Here is a 22,101-nt window from a genome sequence, read left to right as displayed (position 1 = left end):
AGTTGCCAACACAGAGAAACACTGGTATAGGGCATATGATCCAAAAATAAAATAAAAACAAAACCCTATGCTCCTGATGCTATTATTATTACAATTTGTACAACCACCCAACATATCTAACCAACTCTGGGCAACTCACAACAGGTAAAGAAAATAATGCAATAAAAGCAAGTTAAAAATCAATATGTAAACATATAAAAACCACTCGTAAACAATTTAGAACAGAAAATCCTTGCTGAGGATGTATGGCCTCCTGTCCAGATAAATGATAAAGTAGTGAAGAACAGCCTTACCAATTTGCTTTCCGGGAAAATCATTTTTTGTGAATAGGCACTTTAATCACTGCAGTCACAGAATTAATGTGTGGTTCTGTCCCAATCCATGATTGGATGCCCAAAATATATTTTCAAAATTTGAGATAGGTCTACTAGTCCAAAAGGTTTGTCACTCCCAGGGGATATCTCACCAGAGAAGACAGTATTTCAGATAGGAAATAAAAAGATGACTTTTATTTAGGGTTGTCAGAGGCTGAGATTCTGCAGAACTGCAATATGTGAAAGTTAAAATATACTTCCAACAGGACATATTCTTCTGCCAATCCCACTCTTGACTATTCGGGCAATACTGTAGAATGGTTTATTAATGGGAATAAAAGTAAATAGTACAGAAAAGGCAGGTTTTTTCAAAATAAAAATGTATTACAATTCCAAAGTTGGAACTGCTTGTGATGGTGTATTTACCAAACCCTACTTTCTGACTCATAAAGACATCTAGTACTAAGCTCTCTAATGATAAACTATGATATGAGATGGCTTCACTTCTAGGAAACATTTAAAGGTCATCTGTCTCAAACTGACTATAATACTGGTATATTCAGCACTTAATATTGAATTATTCAGTTCCCTATCAGATTTCACTCAGAGTCAAGCTATTTTTAGCAGCTAGCAAAAGTCAGGAATATCAAGGCAAGCAACCAAAGGATCAGCCATGGGTATAAATTAGCTAAGTTAACACTTTCAAATTCACTGGAAATATAAATGACACATCATATATTAGAAGTTTAAATCAAAATCCCAATGATCAATGTACCTATTTGTTTACAAGAAGAAAACTGTTGGTGTTTACAGGAAAATGGGGTGAAGGGGGCAATAGAATGCATTAAAAAGAAAAACCAGGAAGTAAAGTGGCTACAAAAAGGAAAGTTGGAAAAGAAAGGAATGCTTCACTCCACTTAAGGGTCAGCCTGATTATGGATGGCAATGCAATTAATTAGCCATCAGGATGTACAAAGTTTTATAAAGTACAGTAAGATGCATCTCCACTCCAAATAATTCAATACTGAAGAAACATAAAAGAGGCAAGCAAAGGGGGTAGGAAAGCAATATTTGTTTGTTTCACTCACATATGCTCAGTATGCCACCTGATGTTACCTCCTTAAAGAAACTGTGCCTTTCTGAGTTCAAACAGGGCTGGCAGAGTCCCAGGACAGTATGGATCTACATTAAGGAGGCACCACTACTTTAATCATTGGAGAAGAGCCTAATGCTGGGAAAGATTGAGGGCAAAAGAAGAAAGGGATGACAGAGAACGAGATGGCTGGATGGAGTCACTGAAGCAGTCGGTGTGAGCTTAAATGGACTCCAGAGGATGGTAGAGGACAGGAAGGCCTGGAGGAACGTTGTCCATGGGGTCGCGATGGGTCGGACACGACTTCTCAACTAACAACTACTACTACTACTACTACTTTAATGTCTGGGGCTCCACAGATACCATGCCAATTCAGGAAAAGGCAGAGTCATTAAAAAAAACCACCACCACCCCTGACAGATGCAGCGAACATGCCCATGCCCTTACAAATCACATTTTCCATTTTGATATCTGAATTGCTGTGCATCCTTGGTTCTCAGACTTGGTTACGGGAGTTACAGTTCCCAGAAGATGAACAGGTAGCTTAAAGTTTAGTACAATTATGCTCCATGAGAAACTTAATTGTACCTTTTTGTGCAGTTGCCTGTATCAACAAAGTTGCCTTTCAGAAATAGTCTCAGTAATTACGTGCCGTGTAAAAATCAACCCCTAAAAGCAGAACCAGCAAAGAGTATCATACCTTGGCAGGTCTGTGGGGCTCAGCATCATCCACCATTTGCCACCCATTCACCTCAAGTTCCTTCAAGTTCTCAAATTTTTTATTTATGTCTTCTACCTATTTGAGGAAGATAAAGGTTGCAGAACGAAACTAAAGCGGACCAGGTTACCAACTGTCCCCCCTCTTACATTAAAAAAACAATAATTAAGTGTTAAAAAGCATAGCAAGCTTCCTTAGGAAATAGCTCCACCAAGAAATCCAAGACAAGACACTGTTAGCCATTTCTTAGGAATCTCTTGCAACATTGCCTTGTATCCTGCTACTTTGGGTGAATGAGAATTGAATATGGATCGCTCAATTTGGTCCATGCGGGAGAACCCTACATTTTATTGTAAGATGTGACTTTCAAGTTAACATGATGGCTAAAACAAGGTTGAGTTTTGTGTGTGGAAATTAGTACCCTCTCAGAAGCCAAGGGTCATGCATGTTTGAGCTGAAAAGTGATATTTCCTTGTGGTGTATTTTCTACAAGTTTTATTTTTCCCAGTTTGGGATATTCCTTCTGATTCAACCGCAGAATCTGAATGATCAGGTTAAGATTGGTCTACTGTTGATTAAACAAAGGTCTGGCCATTAAGTAAAGGTAAAAAGTCAGCAGAATGCAAACAGAGATTTAACAATTAAAAAAAAATCTTACCTGAAAGTTTATCATATCCCAGAATCCATCCAGATCTGTGCAAGTTGTCTCTTTCTCTCCACGTCTGAATTCACAATTGTCTATCAGCCCTTCAAACTGTTTGAATCTCTCTGCCACCAACAGTCGGGTTTGCCCAATGGTTGTGCGGACAAGATCTTTTGCTGGAAAAACAGTAGTATTTTGTTGCATAAACAGTATATAAATTAAAACCACTGATATATAGAGATAGGCTTCAATTCAAACCTACATGAATATGCATAGTGTAAATTGATTCCAAGTCATATTTACTGTGGCCCAAAATTCAGTTAATGCAAAGCTAGCAGGCGTGCAATTGAGGCTAGTGCATACACAGCTGTAGGTTTAGATACTGCTAATCTTTGTGCAAAATGCAGAACAGGAACAATCCACCAGAGGAAAACATCATGCAAGTGAAGAAGTGCACTCTCAACAAATCTGAAGATATAGAAATTGTGAAGCAAAAAATTATGAATGCAGGCCCTAACATTGATTAAAGCATGAAAACTCGCTCTACCCAGCATATCTATGAAGATTTAAAGAGAAAGCAGTTCAGTCTACCCTGCTAAATATGTTTTGGTCAGTGTAAGTTAGCCTTTAGGAATGATACTATTTTTTTTTTCATTTTGCTTTTTGTGATTTTATTAACCATAAATTTAAATAAGTAAATGATGTTTATCCCTTACTATGTAATTAATATACTTACAAAAGTTATGTTTAATTTTATTTCCTATCATGCTGGAACCAATTACTATATGTTCTATACCATTTTCCCCTGAAAATAAGACCCTGTCTTATATTTTTTTGAACCCTGAAACAAGGGCTTGGCCTTATTGTCATGCGCTCAAAAGCTGGATTGGGCTTATTATCAGGGGATGTCTTATTTTGGGGGGAAACAGGGTAGAAATATCACTTTGAAGAGTGTGAATTTGAATAATGCAACTATTTTGTAGAATTCATTAACCACACTAATCAAGACCTAAAGGTAAAGGTAAAGGTGCTAGTCGTTGCCGACTCTAGGGGGCGGTGTTCTTCTCTGTTTCAAAGCCGGAGAGCCACTGCTAGCGGAAGACGTCTCCGTGGTCATGTGGCCGGCATGACTCAATGCCAAAAGCGCACGGAACGCTGTTACTTTCCCACCAAAGGTGGTCCCTATTTTTTCTACTTGCATTTTTATATGCTTTTGAAACTGCTAGGTTGGCAGAAGTTGGGACAAATAACGTGAGCTCACCCTGTTATACGGCAGCACTAGGGATTCGAACTGCTGAGCTGCCAACCTTTCGATCGACAAGCTCAACGTCCTAGCCCCTGTGTCCCTATAATCAAGATAGATAAAGATATATAGGCTTAGCAGAGTCACAGTGAAACTCAGGCTGTTGTTTATTTCTGACAATAATTTCACAAATACTTTGTGTGTTTTCTCTCTTACCCTCCTCTGGAATATCCATTTCAACAGTTTTATCCCATTCAAGACAAAATAACGTCAGTCTCTCTTTCTCCGATTGAAGAATGTTTCTTTTAAAACAAAAGCACATTCAGACAATTTCTCATTATTTCAATTAGTGACCCAATTTTTTACCCGTAAGATACTCAAATGGACTAATGTATAAGATTATAGTGCTTCAAAACTAACAGCAGCAATTAAAAATATTAAGTTAAGTAAAAAGCAACACATTATACTACATAGAATACTTCTTGCTATGAAGCTAAATAATGACTAAGGATGGATATGTTAAAATTCTTTAATCTGAGAATCATGTTTCATTTCTGCTTTTCCTACTCACACCCTGTTGTAAACAAGAATTGGCAGGATGTGCCAGTTCACTTTCATACATGTAATATTTTTAAAAATAGTTAGAGTTAAGGTTGCAATTCAGAAGCATCAGAATAATGGTTTCTAGGCTAAATAGGACTCAGTAGACCCTGTTTTGCCAGCCATTTTTACTTCATTGCTTTTCATGCAAGGGAAGAGAATAGATAGTAAGGAAAATGCCATTCCTACCACTCCGTTCACATTCTACTTAGACTACTTAGCTTAGATGCTATTGTGGGACAGGTGTATAATTTTCAAAAATTGGCTTGCTTGGAAAGGTACCGTATATAGTCTTTGGCGCACAATAGCACAAGTAGATACAATCTCATTTTAAACTCCAAGCAATTACAACAGCAGGTAAAATGTATCCCTAAAGCAGGTAAAATGGATTGGTTACCATTTCTATCCCACAGTATCCATGAATAGCTAATCTGTTGTTTACTTTAATACAAAGATGAATCTCTTTGAAGATGATCTTTTAATGAGCATTCTTATTACCCAGGCAGCTTACTACTGTAGATCCCTTTGATCTTGTCTACGAACCTGAAATAGGACACATCATGCAGGAGCTTTGTTGTTGGCTCTGATATTTCAGTTGCTAGAAGATCTGGTTGCTGCACACTGCTCTCACCTTCAAATGCAATATTATCCCTGATCTCACTAGGTACCCGTTCTAGAAAAAGAATGATTTTATACAGAAAAATGGTAGAATCTGCATTAAATAAAGGAAGAATATAATCTGCAGCTAAATAGGTCATAGATGCTCTTTAAGTAATTATCAATTAAATTTAAATCATCATATTAGCCAAAGCATCAGTATTTTGCATATTTACAGTTGCAATGTAACTGGGGTATTTTATTATGGGTCTAATTCGACGGTTTTAATTTTCAGCCATTTATAAAATATGTATTTTAATTGTTGTTTTAATTTGTACACTGCATTGTTTTAAATTTGGCTGTACACCGCCCTGAGTCCTTCGGGAGAAGGGCGGTATAAAAATCTAAATAATAAATAAATAAATAAATAATGACATACAGTTGACCAAAAGCTGCATTTTTGCCTTCCTCTTTTTTTTTACATTAATGCAAAGGGAAGGGATGATGGGTATTCTGTTACCCCCAAGTCTGCTTATGGTCTTTTGTTTTGTTTTGCTTGCTGGTCCTGGAACCTGTCTATCTAATTGCCAAATTTCAATATTCTGACAGTTTAAAATAAATACAGAGTAATGGTTAAGTCTAAATAGGCTTGACACAGAAAGGATGCCCTTCACCAATGACACTTTAAATAATGTCCATATGGCTGATGCATCCTCAATCATACTGCATCATCCTCATCCTCAGAGATCCTTCAAAAGATCAAAGGACTTGAGTAAAAGCAAAATCCCCATCCCTGATGAATTGCTGCAGAGTCTGAGTTAAGGATGTGCCAGCAAGGTGCTTCAGACTGAGCAAGTATGCTTATCAGTATTCAAATCAAGAACATTTTCCTAGAAGAGTCCAGGGAACAAGGTAACTTCATTAAGGAGGTGCCAACAGATCACTGTTCAGCTGCACCCATTCCAAAGAACTTCCTTTGCTTCACTGAAGTGTAGCACAGCACTGCCTGATAGCTTCTGTATGTCAACTCTACAAATCAAAGACTGAGATAGAAAAAAAGGCATCTTGCCTAAAGGCAAATGCGCATCCACAATGGGACTTCTCACCCCCTTTTAAATTTTTTGTCTCTTAGCATCAGCGATATAGACGTTTCCTTAAATATACCTCCTTTAATTGTTTCCATTAAATCCAGGGCATACTGATGTTCTTCAGTGGTTTCCTTTATGACTTCTGGGTTAGAGGACAACTGTAGATCATAATCTTGTGCTTCTTTTTTATAGATTTCACTAATAATAATAATAATAAAATTATGAAATACTGGAAGTTGCAGATCAAAACTGAACATGTATGGAAAAAGAAATCTGTTGTTATATCAAACATAATTGTAGCCCTCAGAGCAATACCTAAAGAACTTCCTCAATGTCTGGAAATATTGAAATATTTGTCAGACTTGGAACACCCTAATTTTTTAAAAAAAATCATCCAAAAACTAATCTGCTTGGAACTGCCTATATTCTTAGACGCTGACTTAATAATTCTTGGGTCTTTGGTTAGGACTTGAATTATTAGATTTCCACCAGTCTTAGACTGTGAATTTAACTGTGGATTACTTACACACTATAATATCATTTAACATGATAAGCACATGAAAGGCTCTAACGTTGGGAAAGGTAGAAAGAAAGAGGAGACCCTGCAGAAGATGGACGGACTCAGATACTGGGATGACTAGGGAAAATTGAAAGAACAAGTTAAAGATAGATCACCATGGAAAAAGCCTATTTATGTGGTTGTTGGTGTTGAAAACAACTTTATGACACATAATTAAATCAATGTTGTGATCCTATTTTTGTACCCCTACTTGAATTCAAAGTTTGCTCCTTGTAGCAGAGTCTCTGCATAGCTTTACTACAGGTGTACTTCCAAAATCATGTTAAATATCTGCACCATCTGAGAGACGAATACTGTTTTGATTTGGTATCTCCATTTGAAAGACATCTTGGGCCTCATATTTCAGAGATCTCTAAATAGAAAACCAGTATAGATACTCAGAAGCAACTACGGTAATTCATATGCAATCTTGTAAAGTTGAGGCATTTTAAGAGGAAAGAATAGAAGGAGGACTGGAAATTAATGGGTGAGGAAATTGGAATAATTATCTTCCTTAGTGTTTCCTCTATGAGCTTGAACCTGAAGCAGCATTAAGAAAGGAGGGGAAATCAACACAGTTTGAACAGATTCATAAAATACTTTATAAGAAAGTCTGGAGATCCTTACTTGATTGTTTCTGAGGGGCTCCAGGAAAGATTGGGTGATAAGAACACATTTGCCCTGGAAGGGGACATTGGTTTCACTTTGTAGGTAGACAAGCCTTTGGGAGGTTTAAAGACAAAATTCTGAGGGGCAAATGAGCGATTTCTTTTTGGGGGTGCTGACAAGTTTTCTTTGCCAAGAAAGTCCTTCTGTTCACTGCTTTCAGCAGGTTGGAGCTTCAACTCTTCTTTCTCTTGTTCCATTAGAATATCTTGATTTGTATTGTGCACTACCTGCTAAAACACACAAGTGATTTCTTTATCATTTAAAGACACATAGTTTTTGTACATAAGTTTTTTTCCCCCTGGAAAATATTAGTATAGTTAACATTCCAATTTCATTTGCCCCTAGCTCATTTTTGAGAATCTGATGCATTTTAAAACTACTGACTTAAAAAACACAAGCAATTGTGGAATATTTCCATCAGGGTTTGCCTGAATATAAGTTTGAACTCAGATAAATTAGCAAAACTTCATTATTTCAGTTTAGACAAGTTACAGTTTTGATTTCTGAGCTGCCATTAGGGATAATAGCAGCATACTTATGGTACTACAATATAAATGAAAAAGAAATACATTTATACTGTGATAAAACAAACTTACTGTTGTCTTTTCCTTTATTATCTCTTTTTGTTGCTTTCCTTTAAACGTAACTCTTTTCTGTGACAGATTACCTAAAATAGAACAGACTGAACATTATTCCAGAATTTTGTTTGCCACAAGGAACTCAAAATAACAACAGAAAGCAATAGAAGGCAATTATTTTATAGAAGTAGAGACAAAAATACATTGGAAGTGTAATAAAAATCAGAATTCAACTCAAGAAAACCTACAGCAAAATTATCAAGCAGGTGGCATCACCTAGATGATCTTATTTGCACTTAGTAGATCAGTGAGGTCATGCCCAATTACGAATTGGATAGAGGAGCATCACAAATACACAAACTGAAAACAAAACTGGGAAATTGAAATAACATCCCAGAAGTAGGCAATGACAAACCAAGGGAATTGCATGGTTGTGCTCATATTTCACTAGAATTCGAACCTGCATCAAGGAAATGTTTACCTTTAGTTGTCCATGTAAAGTGCTTTAGTACAATTTCACTCACCTGAAATTATAGTTGGTTGTGATGCTTGTGGTATTCTTGACTTAGCTGCCACGGTTGCTCTTGTCGTTCTTCCATGTGGGATTCCTGAGATGGCAGACTGCATCTCTGAAAAATGAGAAAGCTGTTCAATCACTAAAACCTTAGATGTTCTGTGTATCTGGCAAGGATAGGCATCTTTTTTTTCAGGACAAAAATGAAACAAAGTTGATTGGACCATGTTATGCAATTGGTCAGGGCTGGGATTTTCTAGTTATTTTTGTACTGAAACTACTGCAGAGCTTACACTATAATTATATTTCCTGCTCCACAGTGGTGTGAAACTGCCTTACCAACTTCTGGCTATTTCCTCACCAAAATTCACCAAAGCAATTTTTAAATATGGACAAAGAACTCATACCTTTATTCTCTTGTTTGGAAGGTTTGTCTATGTAGATCTGCTTCTGTTCTTGCTGAGGTATCGGCCGATTGCGGCCCTTATTGGTATAGCTGGATGCAACCTAAAAAAAAAAGAAGTATAAATGTAAAAACATACCTCTTTTTAAAATAAGATAGCAATCACACTGTGTTATTCATTTAATTCCAGCCAATAAGCAGATGTTGACTAGCCATTTACTCCATCAGTGATCTGCCTTTTAAACCTCTCTGTTTAGTCACCTGGTGCGTGCCTTAAATCTGCACCATAAAACAGCAAGCATTAAAAAAAAAATGCTTCAGTAACAAGAGCGAGCATTTCAAAATGCATCCCTCCCGGGCTCCATTTTTGGCGGCAAGGGCTTTTTGCAAAGACAACTGGAGCCTAGAGGGAAATCGCAAGTTAGCAGGGCATGTTTGTCCCGCTCTCCCTCTGCTCTCACCGCTCTGCTTTTGGAGTGCCGGGAGGAGACAAAGAAACTGGGGCAGCGAGGCTGGAGAGGAGACAGCTCGCTAGATCTTTGCATGATGAGTCTCCACAGGCCCAGCGCCTGTGGAGACCTGGCCCAGAGTAGTGGGGAGAAATAAGCAGGGCGAATATTGCAGTGCCTCTGTGGTCTTTCATAAGGGTGAACAATTGCCGTGATTCTTCAACATTCGTAACTTTGGGACTGTGTCGTAAATACTTGGGGGGGGAGGGTTATGTCATAACATTGGACAGTCGATAAGTGAACTGTCATAACTCAAGGATCACCTGCAGCATGCAAATTGTATATGATCAAAAATGAACATGTAACACAAACCGATGATAGCTGTGTCTTTCTTGGTTCTGGCAATTGTTTTGCTTTCGACCTTGTAACTCGCATGACAGCTGGAACTTCCTAGGAACAATCCAGAAATAAGAATGAGCAAATTTCAACCCCCATATGTGTATCTTTTAGTAAGAAATGTTTTTGGAAGAATCTAGAAGCATTTAGGAATTTTCATGCGACTTCTTTAATATCTTATTTTGCTCCTGGTTATTTATTTTCTTAATTATCTTTATTTGACTGCCTATTGATATTTTAACATGTGCCTTTCAGGAGTTCTCCAAAAACAATTTATAAAAATGTTCAAATAAAATATTTATAGTAAATATAAAGGAAACTGAAAAACTCTACGTTCACATAAACTGCTCAATTATCTCATTCCAACAGAATTTTCCAGTTTTGTATAACGAATAATCGTCCCTTTCATGCATTGGTGATTAGTTTTATTTTATCCTTTCTTCCAAATATTTTGAGTAGCCTGCATGTGCATCTTGGTAGTCTTCTTATAAAAGTCCCTACAGTTTGCATATGTATGCATTACTGGCTCAATATCATGGAATCAAATTCATGGTCAAATGCAATTTCAATTATATTTGTCCTCCCCAATGGTTTAAATCTAAAGTAACAGAACAGAACATAAAGTATAATCTAATGCTACAAAATACTGTGCAATGTAAAATTAAATAGGACAAGCTGTCAGAATCATTTCACCAAATCGTATCAACAGCTGTGAAATACTGTACAGAATAAATCATTTGTGTATTAACTCAATGAAACTTGGATTATTTAAACCAGAGAAGCCATCTAACACAGAACACAGAGACTTTTCCCTTCTAGGTTCCCTTCAACTATAAAGACCAAATTGGTTAATGCTAGAGAAACTGCTTTTTCCAGCCTGATCATGTAACCAGAGCAGAATATCAAGTCTCTATTTGCTTTGATGAAACACATTCTACCTATTTGAAAGTGATTGGAAAAAAAGCTTGTTTGTGAGCCAACCATGTGTTTATCTTATCATTCCCTCACTTGAAAATTGGAAATTTATTCATAGTTCCTCTTGATTTTAAATAAGGCAATCTGATAAGGAATCAATTTAAAGACTTTGCTTTCCTGGGAATATTCTGATGAGCATTATGGTATCCCACATAACAAGATCATGATCTGGCTATTGTAAATAGATCTTATATCCATGTAACCTTTCCTTCCTACTTTATATACAAATCTCCTTTCCCTTTCTGATCCATAGAAGCTGTTATTATCTATTAAACTACAGGCAGCCTTGGACTTATTACAATTGGGACTGGAATCTCAGCTGTTGAGCGAAGTAGTCATTAAGCAAGATGCCCATGTGACTGCTTACTCAAAGACTTCAATCCCAGTTCTCCAAGTTGCAGGCTTTAAGTGACCATGTAGATTGTTAAGTGGAGTAAAAGAGCTCTCTGCTGAAGGAGGACAGGCAGGACACCACCATGCATTGAGGGGAACTCATGTGCTGGCTGGAGAAATGAAATGGGGGTCACAAAGACCTCTTCATTCTTCCAACCCAGTGCATGATCCCATACAGACTGAAAAAAGTCCATCCTAAATCGATGGAGTATTTGCAGCATGGGGCATTTACATCCAGCCCCCAGATATAAGAGACCTCCCTCTGGTTCCCTGCGGCTGACTACAAACGCCCTGTGCTGCAAATACTCAATGCTAGCATCCTGCTATGATTTCAGGACAGATCCTTTTCAGCCAGCCCCTAGAAACCAGAGGAAGTCTTCCTGGCAGGCAGCAGAAGCTTGCAATCTCCCCTGTTGGCTTTCCAATTGTCTTTCTAGGGAAGCCAGTAGGGAAGATTGTGAATGGTGATCACATGATTGCGGTATGCTTGGCAACCTATTGTAAATGCAAATGGGTTGCCAAGTTTCCAGATTGCAATTATATGAACATGGAGGCCTTGCAACAACCATAATTTCAGGCATGGGTCGTAAGTCCCTTTGCACAGTGCTGTCATAATTTTGAACAGTTCACTGAACAAATTATTCATTAAGCAAGGACCACCTATAAAACCAGAAATATGCTTCTAATCTCGTTTCCAGTTCTAAATATGGATAAACTAACAAGAAGTGGAAAAGCCTGAAGTATTTAAGACAGGTGTCAGCAACCTACGGCCCCAGAGCCGCACGTGGCTTTGACCCCTCTCCTGCAGCTCCCTGCCAACCTGGTTATGCAACCTGCTGTCCGCCCTGAGACGGTGCAAGCCTCTCTGCAGAGCCACGCAGCTGAAGCATTTTCTCCGCACCACCCATGACTGGCTGCTTTTTGTGATTCTGCATCCTTCACAGGCAGGTCAGTGCCACCTGCATTCCCCTTCGTGTTGGCTCAGGAAGGAGGGGAACGGGGAAGAGCAGCCGCCACTGCCAGATGCAGGGAGAGAAGAGCGCTGGCTCTCCTGCACAGCGCAGCCTGCTACTCATCTCACTGCACAGTGGCAGCAGTGGGAGGAGGAATCGCAATCTACGCTGCCGCCGTGATCCCAGCCCAGGAGATATCCCATTTGGGTATGTGTGTGTGCACAAAAAAGATATGAGAGAGAGAAAACGGGATAAAGAGAGAAAAATGATGGAGGGAGAGAATGAGACAGAGGAAAAAGAGAGAAACAATTGAGAGAGAGAAGGGGGAGAGAGAGGGAGAAATGAGAGAGAGCTGGAGGGAGAGAATCAGAGAGGGAAAAGATAGGGAAACAAATGAGAGGGGGGGAGAGAGAGAGAGGGAGAGAGAGAAGAGACAGAGAAACCTGTTTCTTATAGAAAATACTGGAAGCCACAAACTCTGGGTAGGCATGGCTGGGAGGGGTCATGTGACTGGGTGGGTGACGGTGAATTGGCCATGGCCACCCAGGTTTTGTGGCTCACGGTGTTTTGTTTTCTGTGGGAAATGGGTCCAAATGGCTCTTTGAGTGTTTAAGATTGCAGACCAGTGGTGGATTGTTCCCGGTTCGGTCCAGTTCTATAGAACCGGTAGTAAACCGGTGGGAGGCTCCACCCACCCATGACATTATCACCAGTGATTTGCGCATGCGCAAAAACTTCTGTGTATGCGCAGAAGTGTGCGCGCTCCCATTGCAAATCGGTAGTAAAGGTAAGTAGAACCCACCCCTGTTGCAGACCCCTAATTTAAGAAGTTCAGAGAACTTATGAAGTTCAACTCATGCTTTATTAACCCAACATATGAATTAGCTGTTTCAGACAACTTCGGCTCAGTAAAGGAATGCAAGATGCATTGGAGCTCAGCTTAAATATTAAGTAATTCTCACTTTCTCTTTTGATTTGTTCAATACTGGAATCTGTGATGTTTTTGAGAGAAAAGCAGGGACGTCTGGTTTGAATTGTCCACATTTAAAAATAGGTTTCTCTCTCTGATCCTTCAACTTGCGAAGTTCTTTTTCCACCTTGTAGCGGTGAAGCATGTCCAAGCGCTCTTGCTCACGAGTCTTGACTGCAGAATCTAAAATTTAACATATGCGAGTTGAAATCCTACATAAACTGTGATACCAAGATTAAAACGTATCTTGAGTAGCTAGAACAGTAGATGCAAATCGAAGAGATAAAAACAATGTCCCACAATTAGATACAAAAAAAACAAAGTACACAGAAAGATCTATATTGACAACGATATATGTGAAAAATATCTAGCCAATGTAGGTGATTGAAAGCTGAATAGCAAACAGCATCTAAAAAACAAGAAAATTTCAGGTTACTTTAATAATAGCATGATACCCAGAACACAAGAAATAATAATCCTTGTTTATGTTGCTCAGGTCAAATGCCAAATCATGTTCTGGGCATCATGTTTTAACAACAACACTTACATGAAGAAGTTTCTCCAGAAGAATTCAAACAAAGTGAGTTTGGCGAGAAACAATTGAGAGCTTGGATATATATCATAGAAGAATAAAAAATTAAAATTAAACATAGCAGATCTCAATTGTCCCGGGGACAAGACTAGAATAAAAAGTGAAAAATCATTCTACACATTAGACACATAATGTAAGAATTGTTTCAAGAGGAGGTGGCTTTCTTTGTGATAAATATTTAAACAACAAACTGTTAAAAGATGCCACAACTTTGTAAATTCTGCACTGAATGGCACACAAATCCTTTCCAAACTTACAACCATGTTACCTGTTGATTTTCAAACATCACAGAAACTAATAAATTTAATTCAAGTGTAGACTAAAACCAAAAGAGGGTTTAGTAGTACAGAGTCCTCAGGCTGTGAACCTCTGGCTTATGAACAACCCCTAGATATGAATGGCTGCCTTCAATACTTAAAATAGTGGACAGCTGACTGGCTTTGAGATTCGACTCGAAAAGAGAAAGGCAGGTGCATGCCGGCAAGGACAGCCCCAGTACTACAGGTGGGTATTGTGGTTTGCCAGCAGCCTGCGGAGCTGGCAACGGAGTCGGACAACGATGAGGCTGAGGAAGAGCGTGGGCCAGTCCTGGAGGCTGGGGAAGGCCTGGATGAGGGCTCTGTATCAGAGACAGAGATGGGGCCATCTGGGAGTGATATGCGGACTCCGGAGCCTCCAGAGGCTGACAGTAGTGAGGCAGAGGAACAGGAGGATCCTGTTCCTAATGCACGCATGAGAAGAGCTGCCAGAAGGCAAGAGCAGCTAAAGCAAAGAGGACAACTCGGGAGTAGGGTCAAGAGATGATTGGCCCCTCCCATAAGGCTTAAAAGACCAGCAACAGCGTTTGGGCTCTTTGTCAGAAAACAACGTTGATAGAAATCCTCCTTGTCTTGCTGCATTTATTTCTTGTCAGACTCTTCTGCTTTTGAACATTTGCCAAGAAAAGCCTTTGGCAGTTTGCCTAATTAGATCAAGGTTGGTGATAATACTGAAGAATTGAAGAATTGTTATGAAGAATTTGGACTATGCTCAGAATGAGTTAATTCTCAGCTGTTCTAATAAAGTCTGTTTTTGAACTGATTGCATCTACTACTACCTACTTGGGCCTGGGTTACAACAGTGGGGAAGCCAGGCAGTCTCTCTCTCTCTCATATACGTGCGGCATCTCTTTCCTGCACACAGTTTTAAGTACTGCAGGTGAGGAGACTCTGGCAGCATCTCTCGTTCTTGTGCACATGACTGGCAAGGAGAGTCTTGATGCTGCAGGTAGGGAGACTATGGCTGAACAGCACAACACTACCTATTTCTCCAATGCAGCATTTTGAAGGAGAATGGGACAACTTGCCACAGCCAACTCATTGTGGGACAATTTAACAATTCAATTTAATTATTGAAAATAATTAAAAAATAGTTTTAATTTTTGTCATTCACATTTCAGTTTGTCCCTCATTTGGCATCCTTTCTTTAATGATTGTATTCCACTATTTCCCGGATATTAGTATAACTCTTGCCCCGTGGTGAATTGGCCACAGCAAGTTGACAGCAGTGAGTTGGCAATGGTGAGCAGACCGTGTCGACTTCCCCATGGCAAATTGTCATGGACTCTTTTGAAGAGCCCTCTTGCATGTCTCCCCATTTGCAGACATCTGCAATCCCCACCCCACTCAGGGTCTGTGCACTCTCTCACCTGTTTTCAGCAGTTCGTAGTAAGACAAACATTTCATAAAATAACAGTTTAGGTACAAATTCAGCTGGAGGACAGACTTAGAAATGAAACTTGTTCTTAACCTGGGGACTTGTTGTATTTAAAAAGATAACAAAATAACTTAGTAAATTTATGAAGGACAACAAAGATAAAGACCGAAAACAAGTCTTGGTTAATATTTAAAAAGCTTTACTTACTTGGTTTTGGCACATCCCCTTTGCTTTTTCCGCCCAACTGAGAAATAGCTTTGTCTCTTGATGGCTGTATATTCACATCCACTAGTCCAAATTGCCTGCCCTTATTAAATACCTTGTGTCTATTCTCTTTTTGAATTGTAGACTTCCGGCGAACAAGTTTTGTCTTGAGTGTATCGATGCTCAGATCTTTTTTGTACCGGGTGGCAAAATTAGAAGTCATCTTAATCTAGATATAAAATAATGGCAAGAAGCATTTTACATTACAGATCTTGCTGAGCCATCTGAAAATTGTACTGACAAGCAACTTGTTTCTATACATGTTGGTAAATCTATGCAGGTAACAAAAAGCAGAATGTACCACTGTCATACCCCAAGCAATGTAACCTTTTTCCAGGGTGGAGTTGATTTACATCAGGTCTTTAGCAAAAAGGGTTAATTTAAATCAACTCTATTTTAATCATAATTTTTAAGCAGCAATTGTCCTCTCTGTCCCCCAGCAGCCTCCTCCTCTGTCCCGCTGTTGATTCACCCAACAGTCCCATTTACTTTAATGGGACTGCTGGTGATGCGGCAGTGACATAAGGCAAGGGAGGTGGCAGGCAGCAGGTGAGTGGATGCCCGCTAACAGACGCTGCCATGATGGATCTGAAATGACAGGTGCTCTTTAATATTATATATATAAGCTGCTTAGAAGCTTTCACTTTCATATTTATTGTTTGCCCTTCCTCCTCACACTTAGAGCCTGGTGGTACAGATGCGTTTCTCTTCAAACAATCATACAGCTTGTAGTGTACACAGATTTGCAAAACAATGGGATGAAGGAATATTCCTGAACTTTGTTTTATGATTTATCTCATGGTTGCTGTGAAATTGTGTGAATGCATCAATGCAGTAGATGTTATCTCAGGTTGCAGAACTTGGAGTCATTGAATGAGTTTACCAAAAATGTAAATATTGCAGAATATACAGCCCATGCTACGTAACTAATTATTTATTTCCATTTCATGCTGAATAAACTAAATTATTAATGCATCTTAAATAGAAAACTATCTTTAGATAGATTTTTACTCCAAAAGCATTTTATTAAAATAAATTTGATAAAAATCAAAACTAATTTAAAATTTAAAAATCTGATTTTAATTTTTTTTTAAATCAATTTTTATCCACCCTGCTTTTTTCACGATAGTTGCTACCTCTTTGATAATTTTAGTTACTATTTTCTATGTAGCTCTAACAATCTTTCTGGAATAGAGCAACCAGAAAAGTACACATTACTCTAAATACATTTATATCATACATGACTTCTGCCAACCTAGCAGTTTGAAAGCACGTAAAAAATGCAAGTAGAAAAAATAGGGACCACCTTTGGTAGGAAGGTAACAGTGCTCCGTGTGCCTTTGGCATTTAGTCATGCCAGCCACATGACCACGGAGACGTCTTGGGACAGCAGTGGCTCTCCGGCTTTGAAACGGAGAAGAACACTGCCCCCTAGAGTCAGGAACAACTAGACATATGTGCAAGGGGAACCTTTACCTTTACCTTTACCTGTCATACATGAACGTTTTATACAGGTAGTCTTTATATGTCTGTGGGTTCTTTGGTGCTCTCTTTAGCTTGATGATTTCCTGCAGACGTTTTATTACCAAACTAGGTAATATCATTAAAAAAACCACCAATCTCAGAGAGCACCAAGGATCCCATAGTTCAACCATGAGCTACAAATATTCTCTTCTATCAGTACCACATAGGCAGCAAACACTTCCGGAAAGCACGCAAATGGGAGACATTTGCACGGAGGCACACTTCCACCAAGGAACTATTTTTTCTGCATGAATACCTATGGCAGCATGCAATCTCACATACAAACTTCCAATAAACTGCACAGCAGGATGGAAAATAGCCCAAGAAAGTGGACAAAAAATGATATGTCTTATGATCACAGAAATTCACCTCAGACTGAATAAATATCAGCACGCCATGGAAAACTTCAAGAAGCATTTAGAAGAGATATCGCACCAGAGCACATTGAAAGACTGACAACCACTATCAAGACAACTTCCCAGAGACATGCTGGAAAAAGGAAATGTAAACTGCAAACCAAAATACTCAAAGTAAATCTCAGAATCTAAGAGGCATGGGAGCCTGAATGAGTGGTCAATGTGTTCAGCCATCCACTATCTACTGTAGAATACAATATTCTACAGAAAAGGCCTCAATTTTCAAACAGATTATGCTAATCAACTTGAAGGGGCCTCTGGTGGCTCAACAGGCTAATGCAGTCTGTTATTAACAGCAGCTGCTTGGAATTATTGCAGGTTTAAGTCCCACCAGGTCCAAGGTTGACTCAGCCTTCCATCCTTTATAAGGTAGGTAAAATGAGGACCCAGATTGTTGGGGGCAATAAGTTGACTTTGTATATAATATACAAATGGATGAAGACGATTGCTTGACATAGTGTAAGCCGCCCTGAGTCTTCGGAGAAGGGCGGGATATAAATGCAAATTAAAAAAAAAAGTCTTAACGGCCCTAGAAGAATCTTTTAAAACCCAGGACTTCTCACAGAGAGGCAAGAAAGCATCAGACAAACTATCATATCACAGAGCAGAAGGAAAGGGGAACAGAACCTACTCAAAGCAGAGGGCAGAGCAGTCCTCAAAAACCTAAAGAAGGACCATTCGATTATCATCTTACCAGCAGACAAAGGCCAAACCACAGTTAGCATGGTCAGAGCACAATATATACAAAAAGCCAAAGAATTATGGAAAGACAAAGAAACTTACTTCCTAGTGAACATCAATTGGATTGAACAAACTCTTAGTGACCTTACCAAGAAAGGTCAAATCAAGAACAGTAGCAGATGAAAAGATCCCCCCATTTTTTATGGATCCCCCCAAAACACACAAGCTAGATATACATCTCTGATCAATTGTATCATTATCAATGCATTGATGATGTTACCTAAGTTTGATAATAAAACATCTGCAAGAGCACCCAACTCGGAGAACACCCAGAACCCTAAAGTTCAACCCTGAATTAAAAATATTCTCTTCTATCACTATCAAGTCTAGCTGGGGATAGCTGCCCTAAAGCATCTTCCAAAACCTCCCTTGACTTTATGCATAAAAAAACACTTCAGTATTTTCAAATACTGTACCTATTCTTAAATTTTAAAAAAGTAAAAGCTCAAGATCTAGCAATCTACAGTAATAGAACTGAATGTAAATAGTCTCTTTGCTAACATCTTGTCCTATTGCAAAGTAAAATGCAAAATGCACGATTCAAACATCAGAAGAATACAATGGCTGCACTGGAACTACAGCTTATCTAGCTGAGCATCTTGCCTCTCAGAGCAAAGCAGAAGAACAATAAAGGTAAAGGTTCCCCTTGCACATATGTGCTAGTTGTTCCCGACTCTAGGGGGCGGTGCTCATCTCCGTTTCAAAGCTGAAGAGCCTGCACTGTCTGAAGATGTCTCTATGGTCATGTGACTGGCATGACTAAACGTCAAAGGTGCACGGAACACTGTTACCTTCCCACCAAAGGTGGTCCCTATTTTTCTACTTGCATTTTTTATATGCTTTCGAACTGCTAGTTTGACAGAAGCTGGGACAAGTAATGGAGCTCACCCCATTACAAGGCACTAGGGATTCGAACCGCTGAACTGCCAACCTTTCGGTCGACAAGCTAAGCATCTTAGCCACCTTACAGAAGAACAATAGACCCCACCAAAAGTGATCTACAGCAATTTATGTTCAGTGATAAACTGTCTTCAATCCTGGAGTTTCCTTAGAATCTGTAGGGAGGGCAATTCTACTTCTCTTAGTATAGCTGGGAATTAAAGCTCTGCTGGGAAATCAATGCCCTTTTCTATGCTACTATATTGGGCTTCAAGGACACTTTCCATTAATGGCAGGCAATGAATTATAGCAGCCCCTAGGGCAGCGGTTCTCAACCTGTGGGTCGGGACCCCGTTGGAGGTCGAATGACGATTTGCCAGGGGTCGCCTAAGACCATTGGAAATTTGGGAAGTATACTTGTGAGTTGAAGAATTGCGCTCCAATGGTTGACTCCACAAGCCAGCTGCAGGCTCTTCAAATCGCTAGCCGAATTCGGCTTCAGGCGCGATGAATTAAAAGAGGGAAATCTTTGCTCTGATGTCTCCCTCTCAAGCCAGCTGCAATCACTCCCAATCGCTAGCCTAGTCTGGCTTCAGGCGCGATAAACTTAATAGGGGAGGAGTCTCCGCTTTAAGGCCTCCGTCCTCAAGGCAATCTCGAGCAGTTCAGATCGCTAGCCAATACGGCTTCAGGTGCAATAAATTAAAAACGAAAATAATTTTATGGTTGGGGTCGCCACATCGTGGGGAATTGTATTAAAGGGGTCGCAGCACTATAAAGGTTGAGAACCACTACCCTAGGGGAAGATGGGACCTGAGATGTAGCACACCCAATTCCCTAGCAAATCCCTACTTTTCAGCTTAACACTAATGAAGTTACGAAATGTTACTTCCTCAGTTGAATGGCATTTACTCTACTTCCCGAAACCCTTCTACTAGTTTTGGGAGAGATTTGGTTTTCTTCCTCATATATTTGTGAAAGGCTAAAAGAAAGGCAGCCATTACAGAATATAATGCAATCCCAGCATCTCCAGTTGGCACAACCAAGGCCACTATAAATGGGATGTTGGTAGTCACAGTGCAATGTATCTGGAGAACACTGATGGCTCTGGCTCATAAGTCCTCATAAGTTTAAATCACAATGATGTTGGTCTGGTTTCTTATACCACTAAACATGCTCTGAGATTGCATTCACAGAAACTGACCAGCACAGCTTCTCAGGAAGGGTTGCTAAGGTTTCTTATACTTCTTTATTTATGCTTTATGGTAACAAAATAACAACAAAGAGTCACCAATGCTAACTAAACCTTTTATTTTATTAAATGTGTTTGTGGCCCATCTTGTTGCAAGGCGATTCTTAATCTCTTTCAGCAAGAGATTGAAATTGTTTTTATCTTGCTATTGTTTTGTATAAATGTCTCCAGGCAACAAATCAATATGAATACATTTCTCTTCCTATTTTCCCCACAACAACAACTTCTGAGGTGGATTGGGTTGAGGGAGTGACTGGCTCAAAGTAAGCTCAGTTAACTTTCAGGTCTAAGGGAGTTCTAGAACTGTCTTCTGGTCTCTAGCTTGATGCCTTAAATTGCTCAGAGAAGAGGTGCACTGAGGGAGCTCCACCAATCTCATTGTACATATGTTGTGCAGTGACAATAAAGATGATGATGATGATTATTGAGAAGAGCAGCAAAGATGAGCCCGGCCCAAGGTTGACTCAGCCTTCCACCCTTTATAAGGTAGGTAAAATGAGGACCCAGATTGTTGGGGGGGCAATAAGTTGACTTTGTAAAAAAACATACAAATAGAATGAGACTATTGCCTTATACATTGTAAGCCGCCCTGAGTCTTCGGAGAAGGGCGGGGTATAAATGTAAACAAAAAAAAAAGATGATGAAGGGACAATGGAGGCTAAAACATACCAAGAACAGTTGCACCAACTGAGTATGTCTTGTGTACTGAAAAGAAGAACTAAAGCTGACTTGATGATGGCGTTGCAATATTTGAGCGGCTGCCACAAAGAAGAGGGGAATCAATCTGTTTTCCAAAGCACTAGAAGGCAAGGCAAGAAACAAAGGATGGACACTAAGCAAGGAGAGAACCAAACTCGAAATCGGGAAAAAAAATTCCTGACAGTGAGAACAATCAACCATTGGATCGGCTCGCCTTCAGAGGTTGTGGCTGCTTCATCGCTGGAAGCTTTTAAGGAGACTGGACGGTCAACTTATCTGAAATGGTCTCCTACCTGAGGAGGAAAGGTTTACGAGGTCCCTTTCAACTCTGTCCTGCTCAAACTACCAGACCAAACGTCCGCTTCGAAATACATGCAGGTAGATCCAGAAGACTTGGTCTTCCTCCGCCCCGACGCCAGTGCCTAACCCCACGTCTCACCAGTCCCCCCCCCCCAACCACATAACCCCAACCCACATCCATTTCTGAATCGTCCACGCCATACCTCACGGCCACACGCAACGTCCGCCCTCCGTTAGATCCACGCGCGAGCTCGAACGGCTGATCAACCGAGCAGGCTTGGGTCAGAGCTCCGGTTCAAATTTTTTGTTACCGTTTCCGATTGGCCGTTGAGACAACAATACTGCGTTTTCATTGGCTATATTCTTATTGTCTGACGTCGGTCCGTCTCCTATTGGAGAGATGTGATTGGATGACGGTGCGGGGCTTTTATTGGTGCCCTAATTAAAAAGTTCAGCCTCACCAAAGCCCGGATTGGTTCGAACATTTCATATCTCGATTGTTGCTGCTTCTCCGGTCATGTTATTTCTTTTTTCCTGGGAGCAGTTGGGCGTAAAGGAAGTGAAGGCGGGAAACGTTACCATAC

At 39.7% G+C, this 22,101-nt stretch overlaps 1 protein-coding gene across 4 annotated transcripts in view; it reads right to left on the bottom strand.

Annotated features, from left to right (window-relative positions):
* Positions 1 to 21,940, bottom strand: part of DLGAP5 (DLG associated protein 5) — a 30,265-nt gene extending 8,325 nt beyond the window's left edge. The window contains exons 1-14 of one of the 4 annotated variants that reach the window (XM_058163020.1): positions 21,721 to 21,940; positions 21,188 to 21,317; positions 15,650 to 15,875; positions 13,148 to 13,338; positions 9,841 to 9,918; positions 9,024 to 9,123; positions 8,627 to 8,731; positions 8,121 to 8,191; positions 7,483 to 7,754; positions 6,373 to 6,494; positions 5,155 to 5,284; positions 4,228 to 4,313; positions 2,784 to 2,944; positions 2,108 to 2,203 (exon numbers count right to left, since the gene is read on the bottom strand). In XM_058163020.1, coding sequence (XP_058019003.1) covers positions 2,108 to 2,203; positions 2,784 to 2,944; positions 4,228 to 4,313; positions 5,155 to 5,284; positions 6,373 to 6,494; positions 7,483 to 7,754; positions 8,121 to 8,191; positions 8,627 to 8,731; positions 9,024 to 9,123; positions 9,841 to 9,918; positions 13,148 to 13,338; positions 15,650 to 15,869 — 1,632 coding nt within the window. In that variant the 5' untranslated portion in view covers positions 15,870 to 15,875; positions 21,188 to 21,317; positions 21,721 to 21,940. Of the gene's footprint in view, positions 1 to 2,107; positions 2,204 to 2,783; positions 2,945 to 4,227; positions 4,314 to 5,154; positions 5,285 to 6,372; positions 6,495 to 7,482; positions 7,755 to 8,120; positions 8,192 to 8,626; positions 8,732 to 9,023; positions 9,124 to 9,840; positions 9,919 to 13,147; positions 13,339 to 15,649; positions 15,876 to 21,187; positions 21,318 to 21,510; positions 21,643 to 21,720 lie in introns of those variants that run through there. The other 3 variants (XM_058163019.1, XM_058163022.1, XM_058163021.1) reach the window with 3 other exon arrangements.
* Between the last annotated feature and the right edge of the window lie 161 nt (positions 21,941 to 22,101).

This window comes from Ahaetulla prasina, chromosome 1, assembly GCF_028640845.1.
Source record: "Ahaetulla prasina isolate Xishuangbanna chromosome 1, ASM2864084v1, whole genome shotgun sequence".
NCBI classification, from domain to species: Eukaryota; Metazoa; Chordata; class Lepidosauria; order Squamata; family Colubridae; genus Ahaetulla; species Ahaetulla prasina.
Note: the sequence above shows the minus strand (reverse complement) of the source record. Positions and strands in the feature narration are given on the sequence as shown.